This window comes from Alligator mississippiensis, chromosome 1 (genome assembly GCF_030867095.1).
Source record: "Alligator mississippiensis isolate rAllMis1 chromosome 1, rAllMis1, whole genome shotgun sequence".
In the NCBI taxonomy this organism is placed as follows: Eukaryota; Metazoa; Chordata; order Crocodylia; family Alligatoridae; genus Alligator; species Alligator mississippiensis.
The window spans coordinates 317,459,685-317,483,780 of NC_081824.1; the positions used below are offsets into that span (position 1 = coordinate 317,459,685).

At 42.3% G+C, this 24,096-nt stretch overlaps 1 protein-coding gene across 1 annotated transcript in view; it reads right to left on the bottom strand.

Moving 5' to 3' along the window:
* The window catches only part of SMS (spermine synthase), a 90,084-nt gene that overhangs the window by 27,691 nt on the left and 38,297 nt on the right, over nt 1-24,096 (bottom strand). The window contains exons 3-8 of the mRNA XM_059720852.1: nt 16,059-16,152; nt 14,382-14,446; nt 10,518-10,693; nt 9,410-9,566; nt 8,490-8,577; nt 6,374-6,488 (exon numbers count right to left, since the gene is read on the bottom strand). Of these exons, the coding sequence (XP_059576835.1) occupies nt 6,374-6,488; nt 8,490-8,577; nt 9,410-9,566; nt 10,518-10,693; nt 14,382-14,446; nt 16,059-16,152 (695 nt within the window). The remainder of the gene's footprint in view (nt 1-6,373; nt 6,489-8,489; nt 8,578-9,409; nt 9,567-10,517; nt 10,694-14,381; nt 14,447-16,058; nt 16,153-24,096) is intronic.

Consider the following 24,096-nt stretch of genomic DNA (forward strand, 5'->3'; position numbering starts at 1 on the left):
ATCTGTTGCCAGGACCCCTCAACACGAGAGGTCTACTGCCTGCCCGGAGCAAAGATTCGGGATGTGACGGAAGTAATCCAGGCCAGGATCAAGCCCACTGATTACTACCCCATGGTCCTAGTCCATATGGGTACTAATGATGCGGCCAGGACAACCCCCGATCACCCGATGGCGGACTACAGTGCTCTGGGCGGCATGCTGAGGGAATTTGGTGCACAGGTGGTATTCTCTTCCATCCTACCAGTGAACGGACGCGGAAGACGGCATGAGAACTGCATCAGAGAGACCAACTGGCAGCTTCGGCAGTGGTGTCTCGAGGCAGACTTCGGCTTCCTGGATAACGACCCGCACATTATGACGAGGGACATGCTCAGCTGGGATGGGCTTCACCTGTCCCCCAAAGGTAAGCGTGTGTTTTCTTCTAGGTTGGCGGATCTCCTCCGGCGGGCTTTAAACTAGGCTCATCGGGGGGAGGGGAAGATGAGGGCAGGGGAAGCTGTGGACCACCAAACTATGTGGCACCCACAAGGACAGCCCAGCCTGAAGAAGAACATTGGGAACCTGCAAGCCACGGGGTGGCCAGCACTATGGCACAGGTAAGCAAAGAGAAAGTAAGAAATAAGGGGCCCCTTGGGACTCAGAGCTGGGGGGCAGCAAAGGCACCAGTCGCAGGGCTCATGGGGAACAAGCAGGATGAACTAGCGCTCCTGCTTGCACAAAACACCTATGACTTAGGTCTAACAGAAACCTGGTGGGATTCGTCCCACGACTGGACGGTACATATTGAGGGTTATAGGCTGTACAGAAAGGACAGGGTGGGGAAGAAAGGGGGAGGGGTTGCACTCTATGTCAATGAGCAATATACATCGACCCTCATCAAGACGGAATCAAAGGATGAGGAAGTAGAAGCATTGTGGGTTAGGTTACATGGGGGGCAAGGAGAAAGGGATTTGGTGGTAGGGGTCTGCTACAGACCCCCACACCAAGGGGAAGAACTAGATTTGGGGCTCCTGAGGCAGCTCTCAGAGACCATAAAAGCTAAAGAGGCGGTAGTTATGGGGGACGTAAACTACCCAGACATCTGCTGGGAGACGCAGACGGCAAAGTCCCACCGTTCACGCAGGTTTCTAACCTGTGTACAGGACCTTCACCTGACACAGGAGGTACACGGTCCCACTAGGGGGAATGCCTTACTGGATCTGGTATTGGCAACAGGGGATGACATGGTAGGGGACCTACAGATCGGTAGCCATCTGGGGGACAATGATCCCCTAATAATAGAATTCACCATAAGACGTCAAGTGGGTAAGGTAAGTAGTAGGGTGAAAGTGCAAGACTTTAGGAAAGCTGATTTCAATGAACTCAGGCGATTAGTCAAGGACGCACTGCAGAGTAGTTTTGAAGTGATGGGAGCCCAAGAAGAGCAGCTGTGCCTTAAGGAAACGATCCTTCGGGCACAAAGCGAGACGATCCTGATGCGAGGAAAAAGAGGGAAAGGGGCCAGGAGGCTTCCATGGCTGACCAGAGAAATCCAGGGCAGCCTAAGGGCCAAAAGGGGGGCACATAAAAAGTGGAAACAGGGAGAGATCACCAAAGAGGAGTATACCTCCTCTGCTCGCGCTTGTAGGGAGGCAGTTAGACGGGCCAAAGCTACCACGGAGCTGAGGATGGCAACCCAAGTAAAAGACAATAAGAAATTGTTTTTTAGATATATAGGGAGTAAAAGGAAGGCCCAGGGAGGAATAGGACCCCTACTAAATGGGCAGAAGCAATTGGTGACAGACAGGGGGGCAAGGCTGAACTCCTCAACGAGTTCTTTGCCTCAGTGTTCCTAAGTGAGGGACACGACAAGTCTGTCACTGGGGTTGTAGAGAGGCAGCAGCAAGGCGCCAGACTTCCATGCGTAGACCCTGAGATGGTGCAGAGTCACTTGGAAGAACTGGATGCCTTTAAGTCGGCAGGCCCGGATGAGCTCCATCCGAGGGTGCCGAAGGCACTGGCCGACATCATTGCAGAGCCACTGGCGGGAATATCTGAACGCTCGTGGTGCACGGGCCAAGTCCCGGGGGACTGGAAAAGGGCCAATGTGGTCCCCATTTTCAAGAAGGGGAAGAAGGAGGACCCGGGCAACTATAGGCCAGTCAGTCTCACCTCCATCCTTGGCAGTCTTTGAAAAAATTATCAAGGCTCACATTTGCGAGAGCCCGGCAGGACAAATTATGCTGAGGGGAAACCACCACGGGTTCGTAGCAGGCAGATTGTGCCTGACTAATCTAGTCTCTTTTTATGACCAGGTTACAAAACGCCTGGACACAGGAGGAGGGGTGGATGTCGTATACTTAGACTTCAGGAAGGCCTTTGATACGGTATCCCACCCCATACTGGTGAACAAGTTAAGAGGCTGTGACCTGGATGACTACACAGTCCGGTGGGTGGCGAATTGGCTAGAGGGTCGCACCCAGAGAGTCGTGGTGGATGGGTCAGTTTCGACCTGGAAGGGTGTGGGCAATGGGGTCCCGCAGGACTCAGTCCTTGGACCGATACTCTTTAATGTCTTCATCAGCGACTTGGACGAGGGAGTGAAATGTACTCTGTCCAAGTTTGCAGATGACACAAAGCTATGGGGAGAAGTGGACACGCCGGAGGGCAGGGAACAGCTGCAAGCAGACCTGGACAGGTTGGACATATGGGCAGAAAAAAACAGAATGCAGTTCAACAAGGAGAAATGCAAAGTGCTGCACCTAGGGAGGAAAAATGTCCAGCACACCTACAGCCTAGGAAATGACCTGCTTGGAGGCACGGAAGTGGAAAGGGATCTTGGAGTCCTAGTGGACTCCAAGATGAACATGAGTCGGCAGTGTGACGAAGCCATCAGAAAAGCCAATGGCACTTTATCGTGCATCAGCAGATTCATGACGAATAGAGCCAAGGAGGTGATACTTCCCCTCTATCGGGCACTGGTCAGACTGCAGTTGGAGTACTGCGTGCAATTCTGGGCGCCGCACTTCAAGAGGGATGCGGATAACCTGGAGAGGGTCCAGGGAAGGGCCACTCATATGGTTAAGGGCCTGCAGACCAAGCCCTACGAGGAGAGACTAGAGAAACTGGACCTTTTCAGCCTCCGCAACAGAAGATTGAGAGGCAACCTTGTGGCTGTCTATAAGTTCATCACGGGGGCACAGAAGGGAATTGGTGAGGTTTTATTCACCAAGGCACCCCCGGGGGTTACAAGAAATAATGGCCACAAGCTAGCAGAGAGTAGATTTAGATTGGACATTAGGAAGAACTTCTTCACAGTTCGAGTGGCCAAGGTCTGGAACGGGCTCCCAAGGGAGGTGGTGCTCTCTCCTACCCTGGGGGTCTTCAAGAGGAGGTTGGATATGCATCTAGCTGGGGTCATCTAGACCCAGCACTCTTTCCTGCCTATGCAGGGGGTCGGACTCGATGATCTATTGAGGTCCCTTCCGACCCTAACATCTATGAATCTATGAAGCTGCATGGATTCAAGAATGCATCTGACGGCTATAAATTACAGGATCAAAGAGAGTTTGATGTCTCTGTAAAGGAATGACAGTCTGTCTGCAAACCACATTATGACCAATTTTATTGCTTATATTATGAAGATATACCATTTTTATTGATACTATCACATAGATTTTGCCACCAAGAGAAAAGGGAACCAGACAAAAAAATGCTCAAAATGTACATTACATGCACCTCAGATATGGAAGTAAATTGTATTTAAAAACTGAATTATATCCCTGCCAGAAAATACTCAAGACATCTTTATGTTATATATTCCAATTTTATAAAAGGCCCAATTCAAGGAAGTATACATATAGATTCTGAACCCATCAAATCAGGGCTCAGGAACACCAGAAGCCCTATATTTTAAGAAAAGCAGAAGAGGGATAAGGGAGAGGTAATTTTAAGAGCTATGGGGCCCTTAGTCTCATTTCAACAATAAGAAAGGGCACGTAACAAATTTTGAAGGAAAAAATAATTCAGGCCATGGGAAGTAGAATAAATTCTCAAAAGGGTCCATGAAACATAGGTCATGCCAAGATAATTTGGTATCTGATTCCTAGACAAGGGAAATGCACTAAATCTAATTAACGTGGATTTCCGTAAAACATTTGAGATGGTGCCAATTATGAATTATCAGTTCAACAGGGAAGAACTGGAAGGTGGCTACACCAATCTACATCTTGCACCTTCAGGACATGTTGATCCTTCATCAACAACCCATCCTCCATCATTTACTCAAGATGTTAATCTGTAAAGATGCTGCTTTGGTATTTAATGTGCTGTGAAGACTGGGGTGAAGCAAACTCTCTCCTTTTGCCTTGGAGTTGCTCAAACATGGCTTGTTTGGAGAATCTATGATTTGGCAGACAAAAAACGTGGTCAACGTAAGGCTATCTTCTCATCTACTCTATCTGCAAAGCAACTGTGCTTCCTCCATGATCTAAAACATTTATTTCTGTCTGCTCCTCTTCACTCGAAATGTCTGGTACAAACATCTGCATGGAAAGCTATTTAACTTCCCTTACACAAACTAGATGCTCTTTAATGAATCTAATCCACCCAGAGCATGCTTAGGTCACTGGTATTATTAAAGATTTACAGCTTAGTGCTAATACTCAGATTTCCATACAGATTTCCATAATGGCATAAGCTGCTTGCCTTACCTATTTGAACCATTGTAGTTTAGATTTACTAACCTGAATTAAGAAACAGACTATTTGGATAAGAAAAGTAATTTACAGTACTCAAGGCTCTTTCTTCTAGAATCCAAAAGTCATTATTTTAAATTTTCATAACCTTCATTTTTTACCTATAATTATAAGGCATAATAGTTTAGCAGTGATCAACTTGACTACTGTCTTTGCTGCATTTTTTGTTCATTGTAGAGTTATTCAGGGGACAGATATTAGCAGCAAAAGTCTAGATTTCTAAATACACTGTCTACCAGTTTGCATGCCAGAGGTCCATTGCATAGTAAATTAAATAATAGCAGAGAGAAAAGAACACGCCCTTGTTAAAATTTTGGTGAAGGCATCAAACTAGCTAGTTAAATTATGGTTGGAGATCACAGACCATCTGATAATCAGGTAAAAAACATGGGCTATAAAGTAGATTACAATGGGTTGTACTAAAAGGAGAGACTGTGGCCTAGAGGGAAGTTGCTTGAGGATTTGTCTTTGGATTCAGTGAAATTTGTTAAGGACAGTCAATTGGGATGCATCACCCATACAGCAGATGAGAATACATCATACAAAGAAAAGCTGGATGTTTTGAGGACTGGAGTAACAGAAGTGGGTCTCAAGACCTGGAGTAACAGAAGTGGGATGCCGTCTGGAATCATACCAGAGCAACCCAAGCTTTTACCATTTTTTTTAAATGGAGCGAGAGGGGAGGAGGGGTTGGGAGGTGGCAAAGAGCTATGCACACTAAAAATGTTAGCAGAAGAATACATGAGAGAGAGAGAACAAACAACTGTGCACACTTGAGTAAAATGTTAGCACAAGAATACACAAGTAACACTGACTATTAACGAAAGTTTAGTCTGGAAGCTGAAGGTTTATAATCAGAGGAGGGCAGTTCTGAAACAGCGCTTGCATTGTATTACCCCAAGTATTCTAACTGGTTTGAAACTAGAGTTTAAATCATATTGTGAAAGGAATTACAGGACATAACCACCAACAATAGCAGGGTACTACATGACTCAAAAGATCCTTTTAAACAGTTCCCAACATAAGTCAAAAACCTATGGCAAACTGTAGAGGCAGATTTGTATTGCCATTGTCTAACATACTTTATTACTGTTTAAATGGAGCTCTATGCATATGGGAAAGAGACATGGCCATTTGGAATCAGAGATCAGATCCCAACAGTGCCATTACTGCTTATCATGATCCCAGGCTCCCCCTGCACCACTAAGTTGAAAGCCACAGGATCACAGCCCAGCATGAGCTGGAGTGGTCCCAAGGCTATGACCAACAATCAGCTGATAGACAGTCCCAGCCCCAGCACCGCATGGAAGTCTGGAACCAGCTCCAATTTGTTGCTACTCTACAACACGTTAAATTTAAGGTGCAGTGGAAGCAAGCCAGAAAAAATATTCCATAAAAAAATGTGTAATATTTTTGTGGCTGGCTTTATGTCATGATTACCAGGGTAAATCGCATTTTAGGTGTAATTTTTAAAAGGGACCTAAATCCAGGGAAACAGGAGTACCTAGAAATTGTTGCTCTTCAATGCTCACATTCTGCTATAGCAAGGATTAAAATGTCTTTAAGCCCCAAAACGTTTTGCTGCAAATTGTCAGATGAAAAAATAAAAAGTCAGAAAAGCAGCAAAGAGAATTAACCTTCTTCTGGAGATGTGGAGATTGGAACAGCTGTCAGATCATTAATTACATAATCAAACTTCCTTCCTTCTTTGGCATACCTCTTCAGCACTGGAATACAATCTTCTATTAGAACCTAAAAGAACAAAAAATATTATTTTAATGTGTAAATCAGTAGGGATCCTGGTTTTCTGATTTTAAAAAATTCCCACTTTTTCAGTTTTAAAAAAAGTTAAACCAAAAATTGGGGATTTTTTTAATTCAGAGAAAACCAGGATCCCTGATAATCAGGATCCTCTTAAATGGGACTATCTAAAAAAAAATAAACATGGATTCATAGGGATTAAAATTGAAAACTGAAATGTGGTCAAAACTACATTTACCTCTAAAATCAAGGACTACCTTGTGGCTTTTTACATTATCATGTAAAAGACATTCCCTTAACTGAGAGAATGGGAACATAGGGAATTTAATTGAGCAAAAATTAAAATACAGAACAAATAAACAAAAAGAACTTCTATTCCCAGCCCTACCACCTACTGCTGGGTGATGACTGAGTTTGCCATTTTGATGATGGGGAAGTTAAAGCGCAATGACCGTCACCAGCCTTACAAGATAATGGGAAGTTTTTAAATGTTTGAATCACAAGAACTTGACAAAAGCCAAAACAACATGCAATGCAATTATGATGTTTTCTGTAGGAAGCAGACATTCATGAATCCTAACTAGCAAGATATGAATTTTGGACACAGCCTTGCAGTTATGATACAGGACCATCCATTAAATATGAGCTAACTGGCCTGATCTGGTAGATAGGGCATGTTATATGCCCTTCTGTTATATGCCCCCTGGCAAGCAAGATATTTACGGCACAACTGAAGAGTTAATCCCATCATAAGTAACAAGACACTATAATTCATCAAATTTATGGCGCTATAAAATGGCACACCAGCCACAAAGCTATTCCACGGGAAAAAAACAGAGCTTCTTTGTGGCTGATTTGTATTGCACCATAAACTGAATATGTTGCATACCTCACCATTCTGATGCTCACAATTGGATAAATTTTTGGCATCAGGACCTGGGCAATACCCAGTCTGCACCAATGAGGGCTAGCCAGGATCCAGCATGTCTGCTGCCCTGTTTGCAGCCCCTGGGAGCAGCTGTAGGGCAAGGTTCTTTAAAAGGTATTGAATACATTAAGGTACCATGCCCCAGGAAACCCACTGTGACCCAGCACTTCAAAGATCCAGGGTGCCCAGGGACAGTGCTGACAATCATTTGATTGCTGGCACCAGTCCCAGATTCCCTGATCCCCAGGATCAGGCTGGTGGCAGCTCTTAAACCAAACTGGGATCCAGGGCTGTCGGTGTCCAATCCCAACACCCAGCTGAGGGCAGCTCCGCAAGTGGCATGATTTTAATCTGAGGAATTTTATGCTGCATCCTGCCAATGAGCATCCTGCCAAGCACATGGCATGGCAGGATGTACAATGTTTGGATTGGGGCATCATTCCTCATGTCCCAGTAGCACCAGTTTAATATAGGCCAGGGACCTCTTTTTTTCTTCCTTACAATGGGGGCACAATATTAACCTACAGGCTAATGATATAGCATTTTCCGTGTTTGTGCTCTACAGGGCTCCAGTCATGTGAAATATATCAGAAATATTGAATAATGTATTATAATTAAAGTTTGTGATTTATATAATTTCTCAACCAGTTTAGAGGATTATAGTAAAAAAATTCCCCCTGTATTTTTATTTATTTCTTTTATAGCCATTGTCTTTTTCCTCCCCATTTAGCCCATACCAAGGTTCAGTGGTGGCAACATGCATCACTGTGTTCCTAGTTTCCTTCTCATGAAAAGTACGGGTTTATTCATCTTTTTAAAAATATTTGTAGTGGGTTTGGAGGTGCAGAAAAGTAATACACTAGCATTTGAATTTTAACTCTTCTGCAAACTGTACTATGATCTAGATATACAGATATCAATTAAACTGCAAATCAAAAGGAAAAGAAAGTGTTAAGTAATTCCGAAGTCACCCAAAAGCCTTTCTGAAAAGTTTAGTTTTTCAAGTCTCTTTCAATTATATGTTCCTACAAAAGTTTTACTTGCAACGAAAAGAGAAAGATTACCTGATAGCACTCTCCTTTAAGATTGTCTAAGACATCTCCACATGTTTTACGCATGTATTTTCTACACCCGTCGATCACCAATTGGTCAATGTTTGATGTCAGTTAAGGTGCTTTTAATTTCAGCCAAAGGAGCTTCTCAAAGAAACTGAATCATATAGAAGAATACTAATGACACATTTACATATGAATTAATCCCCAACCTCCATGACAGGTTTAAAGAAACTATATATTTTTTAATGTTTTATTTCCAATCAGCCTTACTGGCACTAGAAATTCCCAAATAATTAAAAAGCTTTATATTACAGTTAACATATAGTATTTGAAATTAAACAAAATTGGTAGTGATGGATTGGACTTAATTTTAAAACTACAATTTCAATTTCCAGCTAAGGAGACAAGAGAGTACAGGATGACCATAGATTTCATATATCTAATGGTTAACTTGGGAAGCAATGTCTGGAATTTTAAGGTCTTGGACACTTCATAGTTATTTTCTTTAAACTGCAGAGTTGAAAAAAGGACCTGTCAGTCATTATTACCAAAGACTAAATCCTGATGTTCCCATTGTTTCAGTGGCTTTAAAAATTAGGCAAATAAAGCAAAGGGTTCAGGCCCAAAGCTCAGGTAGGTTGGCTGCAACAGCAAAAGACTAGTCTTGGCACAAGCAGTCCTTTCCTGTCCTATGCAAGATTCCAGTTTGGACTGGGAACTTGGAACTACATCCTGGAACTACAGCAGGATCAAGTAAAAGAAGTAGTACTCAGATATTAGAATCACACTCTTTTAAAAGTCAACAGAAAGGAATTGTTTTATACTCCGTCTTTCAATGTATTAAACAATATGTTTAATGCTGAGATCCATAGATACCACAAAAAAACAACACTGATTAAAATGAGTCATCAGTTACACACTGAAAGGATATCTCTACCATAGTGACCATCTTTGGCTTCAGTTTGACTATTTCATAAAGTATACCCCCATCACCACCTCCAAGGATCAGCACTTCTTTCCCAGTGTAGTCTTCCTTCCCACTGCCCATAATGGCTTTTGTATATGCCAGGTCACTTTCTGCCAGATCTGAACAGAACAAAGAGAAAGAATTGAACAGAAACTCTGAATTTGTAGATTTACTAAAATCGCTAATATGGCACAATATGGGGTAGCAGAGATGCACCAGAGCAAGCTCTGAATACTGAAAACAGAATGGCCACATTAGCACCCACAGCATTAACTTTGCTTTTTGAAGCTAGATCTGGTTTCTCTTCATCACACTGCACTGTGCTAACTAGACATGCCCCATACACTAAAGATTAACTGCAATACACGTACCAGCATTTGCGAAGCTAGGATAGGTTTTATATTCTTCAGGAGAGGCAGAAGGAAAAGAAAACCAGAAAAACCAAGCACATGCTTAATAATGCTGCAATGTCAAGCTCTTTAAAAACTTAAGTAATGCTCCAGAACTAAAAGTTTTCAATATACTAAATTTACTATTACTACTTAGACCCTGGTGTTGTTTGAGCACCTTTTCCCCTAAAGACTCGTTTCAGAGTCAGTGAGACGCTGCAGAGATGCAAGGGTGGGACCAGTTGCAAGTGATGGGCACTGCTGTATGCTCCTCAGCCAAAGGAAGACAGTTAACCAGAATAAAGCCATATTTCTGAGGGGAAAATAAGCCATCACTTTGGCTATGACACTGTAAGATAAATAGAGTTTCACATGATAAACAGAATTAAACTACTCCATCCCCCAATCCCACCATTTTATTTTTCTTCAAAAATGAAAAGTTGTTTAGAGGACTGTTCGCTCAGTTTGCTTTCCTGATCCTTAAATAAAATTTCAAATACTGCAAATTGAAAAAGTTAAATGTGAAAAGAATATGGTGGTGTGGGTTCTATAAGAAAACTTTTTATTTAACCACTTTCTGAGCAGCTATCCAAAAGACTAGCTACTATACGGGTACACTGACAAGAAAGAATCCAAAGGACCTACAGTTTCAGACAGTATGTTTAGAGAGACAGTACTTACTAACATCTCCACTGAGGATAAGAATATTCCCAAACTGTTTTGAATGAAGAATTTTGATATTCTGAAATGATGAATCTTCATCATAAACAACTTCATCTATGTCATATTCCACCAGACGTCCATCAGCTGTGGGCCAGTATCTATCAATGGCATCTCCTCTCACAATGGCTGGCAATCTAAGAAGGTGGTGAAATAGTACAAAACCTTTGGAAGTTAAACAGGTCTCATCTTAATTTTATGTCAATGCATAATGTGAGGGGATGATCCCCTCTCCCCATGGCAGTTAATGTTTTTCTTGATTATTATGAGGAATGCAGCACTACAAACCAGGATATAAATCTAAATAAAAATGATAGTGATAATACTGAACACAGTATTGATACTCGTTCCAGTGTTTCAGATCGGATCTCTAAAGACAACACAAATCGAACAAAATTCATACAGTAAAATGTTGCCAAGGTGGACTTTTTTTTTTCTTCACATTAGAAAGACAGCAACAGTTTTCCATAAAACACATTTAGCATATAATATTCAAAAAGTTTATAGCAGTAGCTATGTTTAAGGGAGAACCCCTTAAACACACTGACACTTCAAAGGAACATTATGCAGTCTGGATGGAATCAATCTTTCAACCAGGGGAGAACGTGTGTAATACACTGAATACGTACAATAAAAAGTTAATTGCCAAAAGTATTTCTGACAGTGATAGGTCACAAATACAGAATATAAAACAAAGTAACTTGAGTTCTCTATTATTTTAATTCAGTCATAAAACAATCATTGATCCCTACAAGTGTTTAATTTAGGGCCAGGTTTTATTGGTAAGGCAAATGCAAAAAGGAACCTGAGAAAATGTAAGTTACAAAGTGCAAGCATAATCTTTGATTTTTATTTATCTGTAATTTTTGCCTGGGCATTTACAGCCAAGTGAGAATTAATTTTGTATAACTGGTTCAAATATGTGAGGATAAAAATAGAATTAATTCATATCATTTCAGAGTGTCTAAACTGTATGCAAGTTTGACATAAAAATATGAATATGCTTTAAGAAAGAAAAATTCATGTTTATAAGGTTTATGAATGTGAGACCACACTAATAGATCAAAATACTTGTACAAGAGTACCCAAATGTTGATTCAATACATTTTCCTATTTGCATTTAAAAATGAAGCTTTTCTAGAAGGGGAGGGGAAGGAAGAGATATTTTTTAATTTCCAGCTATTCTAAAGAGACATATCAACATAATGTAAATTATCTCTTTTGTGAGATACTAGGTCAGGGGTGGATAAAACATGGTTCACGGTTAAATCCAACCTGCCAATTGATCCTATCTGGCCTGCTGGACCCCATGCTACTGTGGGGGCGAGCATGGAATGCCTAGCCAGGGCAAGCAAGCAGCTTCCCCACAGGGCGCTGCTCTGCTCTGTAGTGCCAGGTCGCACCAGCTGGGGCCCTTCTCCAGGAGGGCTGGGTGAGGGTTGGAGCCCATGCAGCTCATCCAGGCATGCAGGGAGGCTGCTACACACTCTGGCAGAAACCAATGGGTGAGGTGGCAGCCGCGACGGGCTCGGCTTTGCACCTGGAGCCCCGCTGCAGCTGGCCTGGGAGTGGCCCGACGCCATGTGCCGGGACTGGAGCAGGGCAGCTGCTGGGGGGCTCCCCTTGGCTCCAGCCCCTCAGTCCCTGCTGTCATGATGGCACTCCACTGTGTGTAGCTGTCTGTGCAGAGCACTCCGACTGGCTGCCAAGACAACGAACCAGAGTGCAAATAAAGACAGAGACAGACAAAGGCTTTTACTATATTAGAATATACATACATACACACACACGCTCACACAGGTACCAGTTGAACACAATGTTTTCTTGATAGATTTACAATTTTAAAGCAATTTGGAAGCCTGCTAGTGCCTCAATCACTATAATAAAATAAATTCTAAATACCTATAAATTTTACTATTTGATTTGGGGGTTTTTTTTGGTTTTGTTTTTTTTTTTAAATCAGAAAAATCAGAGCTCCCCCTATCCACTTAGCTCACAGAACACAGGTCCAGGCTCCTCACTCCCAAGCCACAGCCCCCTGGTCCTGCTGGTGCCCCCTACCCCCCACCCACAGCCCCTGCCCCGCCAGCCCTGCTGGAGAAGGGCCCCAGCTGGTGTGACCTGGCACTACAGGGCAGAGCAGCACCAAGCGAGGAAGCTGCTTGCTGCTGTGAGCTCTGTGCTGCCCTGGTAAGGCACCCCCTGCTCGCCACCGCAGTAGCATGGGGTTGTGCCCCTTGTGGCTGCTGCTGCCATGTGGGCAGGGGATGCCTCACCAGGGCAGTGTGGAGGTCACAGAAGCAAGGAGTTTCCACATGCAGCCCCGCTGGGCTGCAGAAGTCCCAGGGAAGGGCAGCAGGGCAGGGTGCCCAAGCCTGCGGTAGGCAGCCCTGCCTGCCCCCACCCCCGCCACAGGTCTGCCCTGCCCCTTTGGAAGTGAGCACAGCTACAGGGAGCCAGCTGCCCCCCTTCCCCAATCCTGCTCCCTGCTGGAGCCCTGTGACCACACACTGCAGCCCTGGGCCCCAAGGCACACCCTCCCGCTCCCCCACCAGCTGGGCAGCACCCCAGCCCTGGCCTTCCCAATTAACTCCCTCCCTCCCTATAAGGGCTTCAGTCCCTGCCCCCTGCCAGACTTGCCTGCAGAAGCTGCGCTCCAGGCTACCTAGTGACCATGTGTATATACATGCACATGGCACCCCTGCCTGACCATCCTCCTCCCACTCCCACCTTCCTCCCCAGCCCCTTGTAGGCTGGAACTCTGCCAGCCTGCAGAGAATTCTTAGCAAAAGTGCAACATCTGTTAAAATGAGAAATCCATGTTTTCCTCCGGTAAAGTGGTAAATCCACATTTTTCTGTGTTTCCATGGGAAACAGAAAGCCTGGATCCCTGCTGATTACTCTCTTTGAGTACAATTTTTCAATCACTTGCAAACATGCATAGTTGACACAACCTCGCATTAGATCACAAACTGCAAAAGGATCAATGTAAATTAAAAGGCTTTTTTTTCTTCCCCACCCCACAGTTCAAATATTTCCATAACAAAACAATTAACTTTTTTCCACTTTGGATTCCCCTTCTCCCCATGTATTATAATTATCCCACAGCATAAAAAAAGTTTTACACAAAAGAACTAAGATGAAAAAAAAATGCAGAATTTTTGCAACTAAACTAGAGGTGGCATTTATCAATTCTACAATAAAATTGCCAAAATATTTGTAGCTATTTGGAAACACTCATACATACTCTTTCTGAAAACATTTTATTATAAATGCTTTTAATAAAGCCTAAGAAATTTAAAGCTGAAATTTACCTGAAAACATGTCCCTAGCCAATAAATGCCTATTGCATGTTATTAGTGTTGCTCATGAAGGCAACACAAAAAAATAGTATTAGAAAATCCCATTAGCAGCCATGTAGAACTTGCAATAAGATGTCCTAAAGATAAAATTTTGTTCCAAGTGATGTATAGATTTTTAAAAACTAGTTAGACAAGACATTAACTGCCCTACAAATTATTCAAATTGGGGAGGGGAGGGTCCATCAGTCCTTATTGATAAGTTTAAGCATTTTTCATCACTCTTGAAATAAATCAACAAACAGTAAGTCACCTGTATATGTATAGGTCTACCTCGTTAATATCTGTACCAGCAAGTAAATAAAGATCTGTCTAAATCCTGTATAAATTCAAAGTGATTCTATGGCTTCAAGGAATGAGGTGATTTACAATAGTGTAACAAAGCAGAAGTTAGTCAGTTATCTTCAATAGTATGAAATAATAATGTAGACCAATCTAAATGCAAGAGAGCTTGTATAAAACTTACCGCTTCACCCTTCTGATGCTGCCCTGAAACAACTCTTTCATTCTTTCTTCTATTTTGTTCAGTATCTGTAAAAAGTATAAAAAGGCTGAACTTGTAGAGACTAGAAAGGTACTTTCCACCCATGAAGCATCATTTCAACTGCTCTGGTCAAGAGAGATGTATTGAACTGTGCCTTTCACTCCTAAGTTACCAACACAGATGCTGTTCTTATGAGGTCAGTGTAAAATATGAGTAATGGTTGCAGCCCAGATCCTAGCAAATAATTTATTAAAAAAGATAATTAATTCTCCATGTCAGGGTTAAGAAATAGCAGCATATGGAAATTCTCTCTTCTACTAACAGGACTGTACACATTTGTTGAAGAAACTACTGACTTCCGTCTATGGCACTGCCAACCCAGCTCAGATCACAAACAATAGTTCCACAAAGAATGTGCCTGAAATTAGTATGTTCAAGGTATATGGCAGCTGTGTTTGAATTATTTTGGGTTTTTTTTATTTTGGGTTTTTTGTGTTGATTTTTAAAGAAATAGCTTTGGGTTAAAGCAACAGATTTGGGTTAACTAAAATGTCAAACATTCCAAGTACATATGCCATTGAGACAGAACAAAAGCATCAAGAGCTTGGAGTCATCTGACTAGTGGACAATCATGATAATGTGCATCCTGTTCCTCCTTGTGCTTCTGAGTGAGGGCACCAGGGCAGAGTAGCCAAGACATTCAGTTCAGTCACCAATTCAAAACCTATGTTATTGAGGACTTCAAAAAACAGGGATGAAGGACAGATTATGGGACCCACGCTGACTATAGAAACATCTCAAATGACCACACAGTTCGTAAACCAAAATGACCATTTTTTCTTCAAGTAACTGTCAATGTGAATCCCAATCTAGGAGCACGTCTACACAAGATGCTTTACTGTGCAGAGGAGTTAATGACTGCATGGTAAGTGTCACTGTTTACAGATGCTGACTGTTACGGTGCAGTAATTTCTATTACTCAGCAGTTAATTTGCTACCTGGAAATGCAAGTAGCGAATTAACTGCTGAGTAATGAATTACTACAGATGGCCGATTGGGAGCAAATTTGCACCCAGTCAGCTGGACAGCAGGGGGCAGGAGATTGGTTCCTACCCCTGGGAGCTCCCTGCTGTCAAGGCGGATTCCACCACCAGAGCCCAGGAGGGGACAATGTCCACCTGCCCCAGCAGAGACTGGTAACAGGTTGGGAGCTTGTTCCCAGCCCCAGTTCCACAATGGTGGAGCAGGAGTTGAGAGCTTGTTCCCAGCAAGCTCCCAGCCTGTTCCCAGCCCCTATCCCACAATTGCGGAGCAGGGATTGGGCGCTTCCTGCATGGGGTGAATTCCTCACCCAGCCTGGAGCTGGCTGGGACCTACCCCTGACTGGGACAGTTCCCAGCCAGCCTTGAACTGTGCAGGGAAATCTGCACATGCAGCCTGGAAGTGGCTAGGAACTATCCCATTTCAGTCAAGGAAAGGCACAGGAGGGGACAGGGAATGCACGCATGACCCCAGCAAACACTACTCTTCTTAACTCGCATGCCTTAGGTACACACACATATACCCACAGCAGATTTCCAAAAGAATAGATTCAAATCAGCAGCTAGCAGTTCTCCCATACAGTTTGCCAGAGCTAGAATAAAAGAGGTATATAGTTACATGATCAATTTTGTCTCTTCCTTTCATATCATCGTTGTAGCTCTGCAGATCCACTGACACTAATCCATGAGGGTAAATTCTCAGAGTGGCAAAACTGCAAAACCAAAGAAGTATTTGTTATTGATTAGGATCTTGTTTATTAACACAACTGGATTCTAGCAGGAGGAAAAACTGGAACTCCATGTTAAAGTCCAAATGCTTGTTTCTTTTTGCAAATGAATTTTTTTGCAACAATGTCAACAATTACTTTTCCAACTCTTATTTTTCAAGCAATCACTGCAAAACAAGAGAAGAATTGCAAAGGCATGCCAGGAACTAATAGTCAGCAAATCATACCCTTTATAAAAAAGGATGCTAAACCTCCGAACAGCTATAAAAAGAGCAAGATTTTTAAAGCAAAAACAAACTTCAGGAAACGATTACATTCCCTACCCTTCCAAAGTCAGAAAGCTTATACAATGATCTCAACCAACATTATCACGTTCAAAGATTAACAGCAATTTAAAAAGAAAAATGTTTTCATGATGTAAGACTGGGCAACTATAATTACTCTCTACATTCATTACTGTAGTGTTTAAGGATCAACCAAGAACGGAGCTCTATTGCACTAGGCACTGTAAAAACACAGTAGTAGACAGTAGGCCTGTGCAAAGCTTCAGGTGCTGATTTGATTCAGAGAAGATTTGGCCCAATTTGGTGGCCGAATCTCTGAATCGAATCAGGAGACCAATAAAAAAGTCTGAATCAATTTGAAGCTCTCTGAATAGATTCAGGAAAGATTCAGAGAGTTTTGGGATTCAGGAAGTCCCCACTCGCTGCTGCAAGGAGCTGGACCCAGACTCTATGCCGGTAAGTAGGGGGGGGGCTGAAGGAGGTGGGAGGGAACCATTGGGGGACCCTCTACCAGGCCCCAACCCCCGCCTGCTCTCCCAACCCCTCCCCATGGCTGCCCTGCCCACCCCAGCTCTTTTTAAAAAAAGAAAAAAAACGCCCTGCACTCACTGGCTGCTGTAGCAGCCATTGGGGCTTCTGGGGGCTCGTGGGAGAGCCCCCATGCAGCGCAGGGCAGTGGGGATTGCCCCCCCACCTGGCAGGAGCCAATGAATGTGGAGTTTTTGTTTATTTGTTTGTTTTTAAGAGCCGAGGTGCTGGGGCTGGGTGGGGCAGCGATTGACGGGGGCTGGGAGAGCAGGTGGGTATAGGGGCCTGTTTGATTTGGAGATTCAGTGGCGGCCAAATCTCCAAATCATATTTGGCCAAATTGATTCAGGACAGTGATTTGAATCATCAAATTGAATCACTGTCCCCAAAATCAGCCAAGTCTGAATCCAGAGCGAATACTAGCTGCTTCACACAGGCCTAATAGACAGTCCATGCCTCAGAGGTTACAAAAGCAAAAAACAAAGGGTTGGGGGGAAGGGGGAGGCAGAAAGAAAACAAGAGTGCTAGCAGCAAATGTCATGTTAGTTCCATATTTCTTTTTCTTGGATGGATTTATTTAGGAAGGAAGAAAAAGAAAAAAAGGAAGAGAAAAGGGATCTGAAAAAGAAAGGGTAGGTTAAACTAAGTTAAGAGGGACAGGTATGGAATGAAGCCATGGTACATAGCTGGAAGAAGAAAGGGGCAGGAGAGAAAGTCCAAGGAAATCTGCATAAAGTTGGCTGGAAAAGTCCCATCTTTGGCAGTTTCTACTATTTCTCCTACTGGCTGGAGTCTCTGGACAATATGCCTGAACTCCAAGGAAAAACACTTTCATTTATTTATCGTGCAGTTTTTTTGTTCCCTCTCTCTAAGGCAAAAGAGAAGGACGGCCTTTTAGAGATGGTCTATACAAGGTCACGCCAGACTCTTTTGGAAGACAAGGAATTTGTATTCAGCATATCAAATACTCTGATTTTATAAAATCAATTTCAATAGTATGCAGATTTAGTTTTCCCTCTGACCCAGATGGTTTCAAAAAGTCTAACTAGTTTCCTTTCCCTTATGGCTAATTAAGAAATATATGAACACTAAATCCCATTAAAACCATGACTAAGCAAAGCCAAGGACCAGTATTCTTCCTTGTACTATGTACCAAATTAATTCTGCATAGCCCATAACTTGTAAATAAGCAACAATACAAATCTTTCTTTGGAATTATTCCAGCCAGAATTAGACAGGACCAATTGGTTTTAAAATGCCCAGGGTACATTTTTCCTGAAAGCAGGGACTGTGAGCACTCTTACATTATCCATTAAAAAAAAAAAAAAAAAAAAGAACAGAAAAGGAAAAAGGAAAGAAGAAAGAAAGGAAGGCTTGTGAAGGTTCCTAAAAAATGTTCCGTCTCGGGATTCACCTGTTCTAATGCTTTGTCTATACATACACATGATGAGTACATACGCCTACCTTTGACTCTTGGATGTTTCTTTAGCTAAGTAGGGCAGGAATCCTGAATTCAGCAAAAATATTTAAGTATTTTATACTCCCTTAGTCCACTGTATCTGCACAGCAGATGTAGCTAATTTGTTTTAAATTACACAGATGCTTCCCAAAAATAATTTTTGAGTCCCTTAAACATCACCAAGTAGCTGGCTGATGATGAACTCTACTCCTCCTCAAGTATGTGCAAGCCTTGGTATCTTTGCAAGTTTTGTTACCAGAGAAGCTACAGTACCATACACCCTCATTTTATAGAACTATGAATCAGCAAGAGCAGGATAGAGTGTTTTTTGGTTTTTGAGGGACAAAAAAAAAAGAAGGCAACTAGATTGCTAAACTAGTTCTGGTATAGTCAAGTCTTCAGTCCATGGGAGATGACTCTCTCTCAGACCGAGAAAAAATTTATATAAAATAAAAATAAATTACTTCAGCTAAGTAGCTAGAGCTGGTCAAAAAGTTATAGACAAATGAGTGATGTGACAAGGAAGAAAAAAAGGCTTTAAAATATCTACCACTTACCCTGTTCTTCCCCACACCTTTCCAGACAAGCTCAACTGCCTGCCAACACCGAGAGAGAGAGAGAGAGAGAGAGAGAGAGAGAGAGAGAGAGAGAGAGAGAGTGTGTGTGTGTGTGTGTGTGTGTGTGTCCCTGAAAGCACCTTCAGCATTTCTTCTGAGTGTTTTTTAAATAGCTCTGTACTCAAAAAAAATTTTTTTTTTAATTTAAAAAAGTGTGTCAAACAGAAAAGTAATTCACAGTATAACCCCTCCAGTACATGAAGAGATTTAGTTATAAAGAAATATACTTGCTTAAACATGTTACATATAGGTAGGCTTGGTAGGATTCCATTTTTTAAATTGGTAAAGTTTATTAAACACCAATTTCATCTCACACTCAGACTGACAAAAAAGTATTTCCATCTCTAATAATCAAAATTTATAAAACGGGGAGATAAGAAAAAGAACAGCTGATGGAGTACGTGAGGACAGGGGGAGCAGTCCTACAGAACCATGCTGACTATAGTTTGGACTAACTCCCAGAAACCCCAGGGGACTGGGAACAAAGGAGGAGGAAGTGATAAAGCGGATGAGGGAGTTACGGGTGAGCGGAGCTGGGACTGATGGCAGCTCTGCCGCTCAGCTGGTAGCAGTCCCACAGTAGTCCTACGTTTGTGGCAGCAGGCAGTCAAATTGTTCTACAGTAATAGTACACTGTCATTAATAAATTATCTGCCCCCTCCCCCCCAATTTCATGCCATCCTGAACATTTAAATGGATAGAAATCTAAATACACGCTTAACAATGAACAAATATTGATACTATCCATCTACTTTAAATTATTAAAAAAATATAAATCAAATTCTGCCAAGCCTAGTTTTAGGCTACCTCTGTAGGTTCATACAATGCCTTCAGCACAAGAGGCTTTAATAGCTTTAGTCAGATACTTCAAGTCACTGGCAATAGTTTCATTAAAGTCAATGAACTTGTACCAGTCCCTAGGTCCAGCTATGCTGTTAAGCAGAACGCAGGTCAGAGTGGTATCTTAGAGACTACATGGTACAGAGTGGTATCAGCTTTGTTAGGCAACAGCCTTTACTTCTCTCTCTGGTGTTAAGGGGAAAGTAATATTTCCATTTCACTAGATGGCACTCTTGCACTCTGAACTAAATCCATGTTTCTGCACAGTGCCAAAGACTGCTGCAGTACTGCAGGTAACATTTTATCATATTATACATATATTGCAAGAATGGGAGTTATTTAGCCTCACTCAAATCAGTTACTCAATTGGGTAAACCCTAACCACAAACTAAATTTCCCCTTTAACTTTAGGTTCCTCTCCTAAGCCTTTTATATTAAATCACTGTATTCAAGAGCTGCTAGGTTTCTCCTCCAAATGGGAAAGCATTTCAAAGTTGGATGATATGCTCCCTCTGTACGTACGTACACTGTTTATAATATTCTTTGGCATTCTTTCTTTAAAATAGTAATATGATAAAAACATAAGACTATTTTACAGGAAGTAGAAGAAGACTACAGAGCACACACTCTTCTACACTGATTTGGATGTTATCTATTTGTTAATGTCAAAATAGAATCCTCATGCCAATAGATTACTGGTGTACTCTCATCTCTTCCTCAAACTGGAACTGGCACAAAGGCCTATAATTCCCTTTTTCAGACCTTTTGAAAACACAAAACTATACTAGTTTAACTAAAAACAGCTTTTAAAAATCTACTTCGCTAAACTGATAGAAGCCCTTGATTGTTATTGTTTTCAAAATGGCTTATTTAACAAAACAGAGCTAAATCCAAATTAAATGGGATGTTGTTGTGATCCACTTCAGCTAAAGTTCATCCTTTCTTCTCTGACAAATTTTTTCTCCTAACAATTTTCCTAAGCAGCTAACCAGCATCACTTATCTTAGCCACTTAACATCTAGTGAAAATACTTTTCGGTTTGCAGGGGAAATTAGAGAGATGTCCTATGCAGGTGGTATGCGTTCCAAAACAGTAAAAAGCAGCTCAGGCTGCAGGTCCGCTTGGGAGCAGTTGCTATTAAAAGCTGCCCTGTTACCTTAAATAGCTAGGATTATCCGAGTAGGATTATTTCTTTTATGCCAAGACTACAGTGAAAGAAACAACGTTTTTGCCAGTTCCAGGTTAGATCTACTTTTAAACAGTGAACCAAGCAGAAGATGAGAGGTGACTCAAAAGAGCTAGATATCTCAAGTAAAAAACATCTAACATTAAGTCAGAGACTTACCAAACCAAATCTAGTCCAAGATATTTTAATAAATCAAACCTTGCTGGAGTAAATTGTTCTCTGCATCTAATGATGTCAATGTGTTTAATATGCTTTAATAAATGAAATCCTCTCAAATCTCTCCTCAAAAATAGGGGATTTATTTATTCTACTTTTACAGATAGGAAAAAAATGAAGGCACTGGAAAACATCCAACATTTCAAAAGAACTCACTGACAAAGGCCACATACTTGCATTCAGTTTCTACTAGGAGAATTGCTGTTCTCCTGGTAGGAAATAAAAGTTTGCAGAAGTTCAGACTTTTTTTTCCCCCCAGAGCTTCAGGAACAACCAGGGTTAAATCATTCCCATGTGAATTTCTCTTCGGAGACTAAACATCTGCACACCTTCCTCTGGCTTAACTCCTGTGGGGGACCAGGAGGACTGGAGCTGGAAGAACGACTCTCATCCCCTTCCAGGACTGGGGGCCCCTGGTCTGGGGAGAGTGCAGAGGGCATCTGCTCTCCCCCTCCCATAGGTGGGAGTGAAGGGGAGCAGCCCCAGCTGCTCCTCGCCTGCTTGTTATACTGGAAGTTTGGGTGCAAGTTAAAAAAAAAAGGGGGGGGGGGAGGGGAGGTTTTACAATTCCACTCCCTCTGCTCGGTGGCTCCCAGGCACTTCCTGTTTGCTTCCTCCTGCTCCCACTCCTCCCCAACTCAGCTAAAGGGCCCCTTAACTCCCAACCCCTCCAATAACATGAAGTGAAACAAGGCAGGCTGCTGTGCTTCTTCAAAAGTCTCCCAGAGCCCTGCCATAGCAACTAAGTGCTCCTGCCCCACGCCCTGAGGGCAGGCTGTCAATTAATGGACTCCCCTAAGAGCAGGAGTGGCCAAGGGAGCAGCCTTCTAGTGCTTCATGGCTAGAGCACATAAGAACTGCCATTTGCTGGGTCAGACCATAGGTCCATCTTGTCCAGTATCCTGAGTCACAATGGCAGAGAGTGAATGCTGAAAAGGAGAGCAAACTGGGTATGACCAGAGTTTTTTTTCCATTTCTAGTATGCATGGTCTAGGAAAGCTCTCCAGCCATAGGGCTGGGGAAACATCTGTACAGTCCAACTCCTGAGCTATCTTTCTACAAAAAGAAATTTCCAGTTTGTTCATTCCCACCACTACAGACAATGATTCAATTGGTTCAAGGGAGCAATGTCCTGACTAGCTATTGAGTGTGAATGGCCGTTTCATCCACGTTTGTGTTGACAACTGGATGAGTGATGTTTTACAGATGAACCCTCCTCAATTAGGTCCTTTGTCATGGTAAACCATGAATTAAATGGACCAGGTAAGAGTTGCCAAAATGTGACTTTTGGTAGCTTAACTTCAGACAAAACAGAACATGGATCAGTTGGTCTGGTAATGACAATAGGGAAGTGTGCCTTAATCCCCAAATCAACTCCAATTCATTTAACAGCTGCAGCTTTCCAAATGACTGTTCATACAAGGTCTTTGTCAGAGACAAAATTTTGTCAACAGCAGTAGTAATGGGCTAAATTCATTCCAACTGTAGAGTATGCAAGGTCATCTTTCCAGAGTCTGTATTGTAGAGCTAGCAGTATATTTGTATCTTTTCCCATTTGTTTTTCCAGACTAAGTACTTTAACAAACTACAGCTTTATACCTGTAGCCATAATTTGGCCCAGCTCTTATCTGGTTATCAACAGTATCAAATGAGGTAGTGGCACTTCCCAAACAAAGGTCTTCTATATTTATCTTTCACATCAGAACTGGCTACTCACTTCTGCACACTACAGATTGTTTGTGCCTGCTAAGACCCAGCTACCTAAGTAGGAGAGCAGTTTTGCTCATGTCTGTAAAGTCAGAGGCATTCAGGCAACACCCTCACTCTGGCCCGAATGTTGCTGCTTATTTTGCTAGCGTATTATTTTTGGAGTTACAAGCTTCCTCCCAAAAGTCATGTGAAGTTTTGTTTGTTAGTTGGGAACTTCAGCTACTGCCTATGTAGGAATAAATGCCTGCTGACAAAGATGAAACTATATCTGCATAATAAAATGCAAGAACAAAACAGCTGCCTGTAAGTCTAGAGAGATGTCTCTAGTATCATCATCAGAACTTAAAGGATGTCTTCATTACTGCTGAATGAACATTGTTTGGTACGTACTTTTGATTTCCAAGAAAAATAAATTCAGCCTGAACTGGAGTTCAGGCAACAGTAGAACACCATAGAAAGCAACAGAAAATCTGAAAATGTATCAGGGGTGTAGGTTGTAGCCACGTTGGTCTAAGGACATAGGCAGACACGGTTCTTTGGGTGAATCTGATATCTTTTATTAGACCAACTTAAATAGTTGGAGAACAATTTTTAAGCAAGCTTTTGGGTTCAAAAACCCTCCGTCAGGCTAAGGACTAACTTCCTTAGCCTGACGGAGGGTTTTTGAACTCGAAAGCTTGCTTAAAAATTGTTCTCCAACTATTTAAGTTGGTCTAATAAAAGATATCAGATTCACCCAAAGAACCTTGCCTGCAATTGTATCAGGTACTTACAAGCCTAACAGTTTGCAAAGAATCCAGTCCCTCAGCAATTTTCAAAACAGGCTCTCTCATTGCTTGGAAAGGACGTACCACACATTTGAAATTCCTGCTGTCCTGTCACCTAGAAAATTACTCACCACAACAGAGTCCTGGCTTGTTGAGGCCTTAAAAAAAAAAAAAAAAAAGGAGGCTCAACTGCTCTTATATCCATAGCTAGTCTTTGTACAGATGACTGTGGCAGAGTTGGCAAGACAAGATCCTTGCAGATCATCTGCCGGTATGATTGTGTCTTTAACAGGATTTACAGTGTTCAGATTTCACAGACGAG